The sequence below is a fragment of the Diabrotica undecimpunctata genome, chromosome 5 (genome assembly GCF_040954645.1).
Source record: "Diabrotica undecimpunctata isolate CICGRU chromosome 5, icDiaUnde3, whole genome shotgun sequence".
Classification (NCBI taxonomy): domain Eukaryota; kingdom Metazoa; phylum Arthropoda; class Insecta; order Coleoptera; family Chrysomelidae; genus Diabrotica; species Diabrotica undecimpunctata.
In genome coordinates, this window is record NC_092807.1 from 146,380,941 (window position 1) to 146,391,248 (window position 10,308).

The 10,308-nt window shown below is 31.4% G+C and overlaps 1 protein-coding gene across 1 annotated transcript; it reads right to left on the bottom strand.

The window, feature by feature from the left end:
• Positions 1-436: 436 nt before the first annotated feature.
• On the bottom strand, positions 437-937 carry LOC140442504 (uncharacterized). Its single transcript, XM_072533571.1, has one exon. The coding sequence runs from the start codon at positions 935-937 to the stop codon at positions 437-439; it is 501 nt and encodes a 166-aa protein (XP_072389672.1).
• Between the last annotated feature and the right edge of the window lie 9,371 nt (positions 938-10,308).

The following is a 10,308-nucleotide window of genomic DNA, read 5'->3' on the forward strand; positions in this document are numbered from 1 at the left end:
AGATCTTCTAAACTAATTTCAGAATCGGAAATACTTTGTCCTGCTGGAACATTTATTTTCTTTTTCTTCCCGTGTGTCTTAAACTTTGTGGCTTCCATTCTTTTATCTTCTAAATATCGAATGAAAGTGTTTTCGATATCTGACGAGCTTGATTTATTATTATTTGTTGTATGACTATCAGTTATCACACTAGATTGCTGAGTTGTTTTTAACCGCTCCAAGGGCGGTGTTATATCACAAGGAACGATACCACATTTCCTAAATCCCGACTTTAATATCTCATCGCTATTCTTTTGTATTTTTTCGATTAATGATCGTAAAAATGTTGGAAAATGCTGTTTCTTAAGTACATTTGATCTGCTCCCCACATGAGTTTCCTTATATTCAGATAAAATTTCTCTCCAGGCCTTTTTCATTGGGGCAAATAATGCAACATCTAGCGGTTGTGTAACGTGGGTGCTATTCGGAGGCAAACATATAAAATGAATGTCTTGTTTCGACACAAATCCAGGACTTCAACATTAATATGAGAAGACAAATTGTTTCCTAAAACGACCATCTTTCCCTGAATTTTTTCAAGTCTGGGCAATAGAATAGTGTTAAACCAATTTGCAAATGTCTGTGGTTCGAACCAACCAGATGCAGTATTTGCATAACGCGTACCAGAGGGGCCATTTTCAGTCCAGATGTCCCACAAATGCTTTGATTTGTACACCACATAAGGAGTTAGTAGCTCACCAGCTGCATTTCCACACATCATAAGAGAAATGCTACTTTTTGAAGACTTACAAATTCGTTCAGGATGTTTAACCCCACGTTTAGCTAATACCTTTTTTTGTCCGGGATCATCTGTTAAGTTCGTCTCGTCATAATTAAAAATAGCATGTGGCTCCACACCAGTTAATGTTTGTTTTAAATTTTGTATGTATTCAGCCATTTGGTCTGCAATGAGTGCTGCTCTACTTCTTTTTATGTTTGAGGCTATCCTTACAGTAAGGTCCTTATGACGACTTAAAAATGATTTGATCCAATTCATACCAGGAGTATTATCTTTAAAGCGAGTTACTTTTTTTTCCTTGGCGATTTAAATGAGTCTTGATTATTTGTCGTAATTCCATCCCAGTAACAGGAAATCCAGCATCACTAAACTATGAATGCATTGCACGAAGCACTTTTCCTCTTCATAAGAGAATATTGATGTGTATCCAGGTTTTCCAGCGTGTACTCCTTTTAATTTGTAAAAAATAGTTCTCCTTGGAATGTTAAAGGATTCAGCGGCAACTCTTGTACTCATGCCATCTTTTATTGCTGACAGACATGCTTTCAAATCTTCTTCTGGGTAGTCTGCATACTTGCGAGATCCCAGTTTCCTTTTATAACGTCTGGGCATTTCCTAAAAACCATTTTCCTATTAACCTTTTACTCTTGGGGATACTTTGCACCACTTGCAAATTGGCGGTGCAAAGTATACCCAATTTCACGTGTTAAGTGCACATGTAAACACTGTTTTTTTTTGTTATTGATATCCTGGTTTAAAACCGTTATTTTAACAACTAAAAAATCGATTGTGGTATATGCCATTAGACGTGTACTTACCAATTTATGTCCGCTGGGACGGTCTGCACAGTCTGATTTTGCAAAGTTAGAAAATAATATATTTTCGAGGTTAATATTCTAACCATTGCTGATAGATAACTGGCGACCGCAGAGACAACCGCGCGCATGGTACAATGAATACACAAGGTATGATACATAATGTTCCAAAATCGGTTCGCTTTCGCGCATGACGTAGTCAAGAACGCTTATTCCCGCAACATTTGAATGTAGTTGTATAGGAAAGACTTTTAATTTTAAGTTTTTTTTATATAATTTGGCTAATTTAATTATAGTAATTATAAAGAGATGATAAAATTATGTTATTATAATATTTATCCTTTATAAAACATAGATATCCTTTATAAGACAAGTTTTAATTATCTTTTATTACACGTAGGTACAGGTTAATTAACTTATACTCCAGAGTTCGATATTTCAGATGTTTAAAAAGATACAGAAAAGTGGCAACGGAGGTACACAAAAGTTGTACGTATATATACCTACTGAACTAAACACAAAATCAAAATAAATAATGACAAAGTCAACTTTATTTATATCGAATGAGCTAGCTGGCCATCGAATATGAGTGTAGTGAGGGCACACAATATTGCACAACATTTAAAATGAACTTTTTGTAATATTCACACATAAAATTATCTTGGTATTGTTTATAATAATGATAACATTGTATATTTTAATAATGATAACATGATTTAACAAAGAAAAATATGTTATTTTGGAAGATGCTAAATTGATTTCCTCCGAAACAGTTCTTATTGCAAATTGCATAGCAGGCTGAGGCTAGTTTCTTACTTAACAAATCAATATGAAAAAACCATTTAAGGTTTCATGACTAATAATTAATAAAAATAAAGATTTAGACTTACGTCGTTGACCTAGAAGTAGTAAGAAGCTGCTCAACATACTTTTTGGACTCTCTGTGTTCGCCTCTTTGTACGCGTTTCTTTTGGTTGGTTAAAAGGGTAGCCGATGTTGATTTAGGCAAATAAAAACTAGGTACTGCCTCAGGTTTGAGTTTTAGACCCTTTTTAGAAACGTAATTTAAAAGTTCCTGTTGTAGATTTCTTTGGTAATCTTCAGTTTTAAAATGTGTATAACAAATTCTTGCAGTATTACAATTAAAATTATCCTATCTACAACAAGATATAATTCACAGTTTTCTGGTCACACTATCTTTAGGAAATGTATGAAACCTAAAGATTTTATCTTCATTGTCACTATTGCAACAAGCAATTGCACAGCGTACTTTGAAAAAGGTACAAAACCAGATATACTATGGCAAATAAAAACTTTCAGTTTTACAAAAAAATACTATACAGTATAAATAAATAGTAACTAAACACCATTTGTATAAAGACACATATATAAGCATATATCTAAATTATTTTTCTATTATAAAATAGATGACTCAGTCAGTACTGAGATACTTTAAAATATATTTATTATCTCATAACTTGCAATTTGCAATAGTCACCATTGATAACCGATATTATTGTTGAACTTTTGTTTTTATACAAGCTTTCTGTCTTGCCGGTGTAAAGTCGTCTGAAGTCGATATTTATTGTGTTTTGCGTTTGAACTAATTTGTGTCTTATTTTCATATTATTATATTGTTTGATAAGTAAATTTTGCATATAATAATTGGTAGGTTATAGTAATGTGTATATTTTTTATTTTACTAAATTTCATTATAACTCATCTAAAATGCCATATTGAATTGTAAAACAGATTTTTCTCTATTGTACTCTATTTTGTTTTTATTTTAGTAAAACTGCTTGGAAGTGAGTAACAGTGAATCAGAATAAGCAAATCTACTACTATTTACCTATTCACAGTATTTCCTCTGCCGAAAATTTTTAAATTTCAAGGGATTTGCATACAAAAAGAGTACTTATATTATTAGTATATGTATGAAAACAAAAATAAATATTTCGCCTGAATCTCTAGGAGAAGTAAAGGTTTTACGCTACTGAAAATATATTTTTTATTCAATTATAACCAAAACAAAACATTAAAAAAAAATTAGATCACTTTTTAACCATAATTTCAAAATTAATGTGTACGTTAAGCTGTAATAATGGGTTCGAGGTGGTTCAGGCGATCTTAACTACGTCACACTCCTGGGCCAGCTGTCAAATATCATGCGCAATATCATACCTTGTGTAGTATTCATTGTACCATGAACCGCGCGCGTCTTACTCACGTATTGCGATGTTGCCTAATGCCTATGTGCTCTAGAGGTAGTACAAATATATAAACAAAATTGAGTGTAGGTTTACAGAAAATATACTTTTACACGTTTGGTGCAAGGTTACCCTGCTCAGTGCAAAGTAACCCCGTTTTACGGTAAATTAAAATCAAAAATTGACCTATTTCGGAAATTTCTGATATGATAATGTTGTTTTAGCTAGTAATGAATTTATGCGTTACTTTATGGACGCACGTGCGAATTTTTGCATGTTTGCCATCCTGTGCCAATTTGAAACAACGTGTTATACATTTTTGGAATCAGCTAAGCAAGGGAAATCTATAAATTGAAACAAAATGGGGGTTCCATTAAAAAAAATTGTGATGACGTCATCATACTAGACGGTTCACCCTGTATATTAAATTATAATTTGAAAAAATAGTAAATTAAAATCAAAAATAGACTTGTTTCGGCAATTTCTAATACTGTTGTTTATTTATCTAATAATAAATTTATGCGTTACTTTATGGACGCACTGTATAAGGATCATCTAAGGAGTATTTGTACTCATCTATTCTACTGTATAACGCTCCAATCTAATTCAAATCTCATAAGCTCATAAATTTACAACTGCAAACTACCGAAATCCTATTTCGTTCATAACGATAACGATAACGAATTATGTCTTCTGGTGAATCTTTGAGATTCTCTCAAGTGGATGCAATGTTGAGAATGCCAAACCAAGTAACTAACAGTTATTAAAGGATGAGTCATATCCAAAGGGCGGACGAATGTAAAAGGGTTCGTAGGACAGAGGTGGGAAATTGAATTTGGAATTAATAAAAAGAAATTTTCTGAAAAATTAATTTAAATACACTGTTAAAAAGATGCGAGGAATTTGTCTGTTTAAAGTTTTTCAATCAGTTCTGAATATATCTCCGAGAACAGCATAGAATCCTATTTTTTTATAAGTAAGTAATTTCAAATAAATTTACCTTTATATACACATTTTTTTCTTGTATATTTTTTGAGTCGTTTGGACAACTTAAGTATTTCAAAAACTACAAACAGTATGAAGCTACAAAGCGCCAACTATAATCTTTTATGTAGAGTTGGCAACAGTGTGTGAAAAGCGTGTTTGTTACAGTGTGTTTAAAGCTCCTAGTTAGCTTTGAAGATTTTCATTGATAAAAGTAAGTTTATTAGAAATATTCACCAACATTTATTTTGCCAATCGCCGTAGTTATTGCAAAACTACAAAACTGCAGAAGACTGAATGTTAAGTAATCCTGGTAAACCAATAAGTATTGCATTCACACGAAAAAATATTGTAAAAAGTTTTGAGGTTACAGGCTTATGGCCAGTTTGCCAGTTAACATCAATAAATTAAATTAAATTAAATTTACTTTCTTTAACTTTAATCTCAGCTGAACATTTATTTACACCGTCTCCTTCCGTTTTTTTCCTGTTCCGTCCACTTCTTTTCAAACTGATGATACAACTTCAGAGTCTTTAGCTGCACTACAAAGTGAACTTACCTTACCTGTAACCGATCTGCTTCTCAATATATATGTATATATGTAGAGTCTACAGCTTCAATTCCAAAAGCGCCATCTAGAAAAGATTTACAAGGGAGAGGAATGTGTAAAAAAGGATAAACTAGAATTTTAACCAGTATATCAGAGAAACTTGCTATTATGTCGAAGCTGCTAACCAGAAAGAAAAAATCAACGCTACGAGAAAAAGAACCTAAGTAAAAAAGAAGCTAATTAAACTTCCTTCCAGTTCTAGATAGTGAACATGACGATCAAATATCCTCTGTAACACGTCGGATGAAATGGATTCTGATAATATGGTTAAAGACCATGATTTTATTGAGTTTTAATCAGAAATAGGTCTTCACATAGTAGTAGAAGACTTTATTTTGGTTGAACTCTGCTCTAAAAAGTTAGTTAAACATTAAGTAGCTAAAGTGCTGAAAACGATTGATAGTAGTACTAGCTATGTTGTAAAATTTATGAGAAAACCCAACAAACAAAACTTTCATTTCATATAAGGAAAAGAAGAACCATTATGCAGTCGGTTTTCAAGATATAGTGCTTGAATTACCACTGCCTCAAAGTGTGGGAGAATCAAAAACGCTTATCTCCAATATTGAAGTCAACATATCTTTAGACAATTACTCCACAATTCTCCCATATTGAAGTCAACATATCTTTAGACAATTACAATATGTTTTAATGTACTGATTAAACAACATTGTATTGAAATTGTTTTTAATATTGGTAATAAACAATATTTTAGTTGACTATCCATTTTAATGACTATTAACAAATATATAACACATATTTGTAATCACAATTTGTAAAAATATCTACCAAAACAACACAATAAAAGTAAAAGTAGAAGACGAACCAACCGACCCTATTGAAGCTGGCATGGGATAAGACAGGGAGATTCCCGGAGTCCTATATTGTTCAACCTGATTATGGATGAAATAATAAAAAAAGTAAGAACTAAAAAAGGATACCAAATGGGAGAAAAACAACTTAAAATAATCTGCTATGCAGACGACGCAATACTACTCTCTCAAGGTGAAGATGATTTACAACGTATGCTGCACCAATTTAATATAACCGCCAGAAAATTTAACATGTTAATTTCCCCAAAAAAGACAAAATGCATGGTTAAAACAGCAAATTTACTAAGATGTAAATTGGAGCTGGAAGGTCAGATAATAGAACAAGTGATGGAGTTTAAATATCCAGACATCACATTATCTAGTTACGGAAAACTGAAGTGGAAGATCAAGTGAATAGAGCAAACCTGAATGAAACAAAACGGAGAAATAAAAATATCGGGAAAGAAATGAAAGGCAGAATTTACGAAACAGTCATCAGACCAATAATGACATAGGCGGTAGAAACAAGACCTGACACAGAGAGGACAAAAAAGATCTTCTTCTCCAAGGTGGAGAACATCAAGAATTGGGTAAGAAATAGAAGAGTAGAAAGGAACGATCATATAAGCCGAATGACAACAAATAGAGTAGTAAAGACGGCAAGAGACGGTTCCTCAATAGAAAGACGATCAGTAGGAAGACCACGAAAACGATGGAACGACAACTTACTGGAGGCACATTAAAAAACAGTCATGTCTATATAAAAACAAGAAGAAGAAGACATATTTGTTATTAATTTTTTATACGTCCAAAGGTACCTTTAAACCAGTCCAAAGGTAGACGTATTTTAACAAATGCATGTTGATTTAAAAATGGTGCAACTTATAGATTATAGAAAATTCAAAATAATTCAACAGTCTGATAAACAGGTTGCAAAAAAGATTTTTTCTTAGCATTAAAATTTGTCTAATAAAAAAATCCAAAAGTAATATTTTGTGAAATGTTCAGAGGTACACGTTCTTACCGTACTTAAAACATTGAATATTTTTTGAAGCTCCTTTTTATACTCCGCAGGACACTGTGCCGCCACAGTTTCCGTAAGAGAGTGATTAAAGGGCCATATTCAGGAGATATAAGATGAAGCGCGTCCCTTTGCCATTCTGCGTCTAACTGTTTAAGGGGGTTTAGATACACTCCTCGATGCAATAGGGGTAGATAAGATTTTGGTACGATGATTAGGGAGAATATGGCACGAAGGACAGCGCTTAAGTGATTATATTTATAATATATACTATAAACGATTTAGAATTTTTAAAAGTAAGTATAAGTAGGTATTATTGCTTATATTTAACAAGATAGTTAGGCTAGGCTATGTTAAGATTGATAAATCTAACTGAGACAATCAATAAATGACAATAAAATGATTCGTATGCATATTATTGTATTGATTTTTATATTCGTATTTCAATTTTTGTTTAAAGCTGGTTTCTTTGATTTTTGCTGCATTTTTGACGTGATAGATACTGCTATTATCTTGTCAGTAGACGTCTAATAATTGGTACGGATATATTAGTCCAGGAAATGAAGCATTTCACCTCGCAATTTTTTCGTCCTGCGTGGATTGACTTGAAATTTTAACAGAAGATAGGTAATAGTCTAAGGATCAAAATGTATATCGAACCAAAGTGCGCCAAAGCCTTGGGGGTGGTTGCCACTCCATCTCGGGGGTGAAAATTTTTTTTTACGTTTTAACCACAGGTTTCGATTAAAAAAGTGATTCTAAACAAAAAATGTTCTATACATTTTTTTTGTAAAACTGATATTTTTTAAGTTATTCGCCATTGAAAGTAACAACTTTTAGACGAAAAAATCGACGTTTTTAATCGATTTTTCGCGAATAACTCGAAAATGGTGCATTCTATCAAAAAAATTGTAGAAAACAAATTTGTAGCTTTTAAAAAGACAAATACAATTCATTTTTTAAAATGTTTTTGCGGTATAATAGGAACCGAAATACGGCCTATCAATGTTCAGCGGTTTTCTTCAAATGCCAAATTTGAAAGATTCAAAGTCAAATATCGGGAAAATGATGCATTTTTGAAAGAAAACTCATTGAACCTTTTTTAAAGACCATAAATAGACCTATCATCCATCAAAAAAAGACTCTAGCTCAAAAATTGAGTGAGTTATGATGAAAATAAGGTCAATACCTCATTTTTTTTACGAAAAAATCGATGAAAACAACCCCCTAACTACCAGCATAATTAAAATCGATCTTCACCCTTCTGCAATTCTCTTTGTACATGTATTGTTAATACGTCCAAGAAGTTTGACCCATTTAAAATGCTTAGTTTTAGAAAAAGTATAGCTTAAAGCGAGAAACGATTTACAATTTCATATTTTTTACCCTTCTTTTTTTAAATATCCCCGAAAATACTGAATATATGAAAAAAATAAAAATGTACCAAATTGTATCTTTTTTAATGACTAAAATTTTCCTTTATTTAGATTTGTTGTACAATGAATATTTGGCGAGATATAGCCGTTTAAAGCATCGATTTACGATCAAGCACCATCTTTTTTGAGCCCTTTAAACTCACCCCATTTAAAAACCAAGGGTTCCAAAAAGATTTAATTCATAGATCCTTGTAGCTCTTAAAAACCTCTACAAAATCGTTTTTGAAGAAACACTCTATCGTTAAAAATGAAGGAAATACGTTAAAAAAACCAATTAATTTTTTTAATATTATAATTGTTTTACCTATAATGTAAATATTTTCAACTATTTATGTAAATGTATAAGAATATATGGTGCCTTTTTATGTTGATAATTTTTTTTGTATTTAATTTTACTTTTTTTAATTTATATCTATTAAATTAGTTTATAAAAACTGCAATGTTGTAAAGGGTGATTTTCAAAAGTTGAAACGTTGCAAAATTTTGTCAAAAATTTGTTTTCACCTATAGCACTCATAACAATTGATTTTTAAGGGTTGAAAATTTATGAAATTGTATTTTAAAGTATAAAAAAATCACTATTTAACTAATCCAAACCAAATTTCACTCATCTTAAGATTTGTAATGTTATTTTACAATTTTTGAAAATTAGGGGTAGTTTTCACCCCTAAGAACAATCAGGGTTCATCGGCATGACATAAACTATAAAGAAAAGGGTGAGTTGAGCTTAAATCCAAATTTTTATCCAAATCGATCTAAGGCGAAATCATTTTTTTAGAATTAGTAATTTTTTTACATTAATCTCTAACAAGGGTTGCTTTTTAAGGGTTGAAATATGATGGAACTCTATTCAAAAGTATAAAATAATCATTATTTAACTAATTTAAACCAAATCTTACCCATATTCATGTTTAATATGTTATTTTATAATTTTTGACAATTAGGGGTAGTTTTCACCCCTAAAACCCTTCAGCGCACTTCGGTTCGATATAGATTTTGATCATTGGGCTATCACCTACCTTCTGTTAAAATTTCAACTCAATCCATGCAGGACGAAAAAATTGCGAGGTTTTAACTTTTTTCGAGCTTCATTTCCTGAACTATATCTGGTTCTACGGAGATCTATAAATACTAATTGTATTTTTTATTATCATCTCTTCGTATTAGTACAAATCATAAAAAATTGTATTTTTCTCCATACTTTAAAGAATATTGTAGCTGTAATTAAAACAAGCTTATTTTTTTTACATTTTTTATTTACTAGTGTACAATTTCGTTATTACATTCTATAAAATACAGCTTGGACTACTTTCTACATAACGGAAACCGGTCTTCTTACAAATCAATGCCAAAGCCTGGTTGGAGAGCTATTAAAGGTAAAGAACGAAGTATTAAATTGATAAGCGAAACATTTTAGTCAGACACTTAATACAGAGGACATATGATTTAAATTAGTAGTTTCGATATCCAACTCTATATACACGCAAAACAGTTCAACCATCTATCTTTGTCAATTAATAACTCAACATCATACATACATCTCCCATTTATTTCCAGGTACTAAATGTTAATTTATAACATAAAGGGCCTTATCAATATCTCTTTTATTCTTGTTCCACTAGGTACATATGCTAGTCTACTTTAG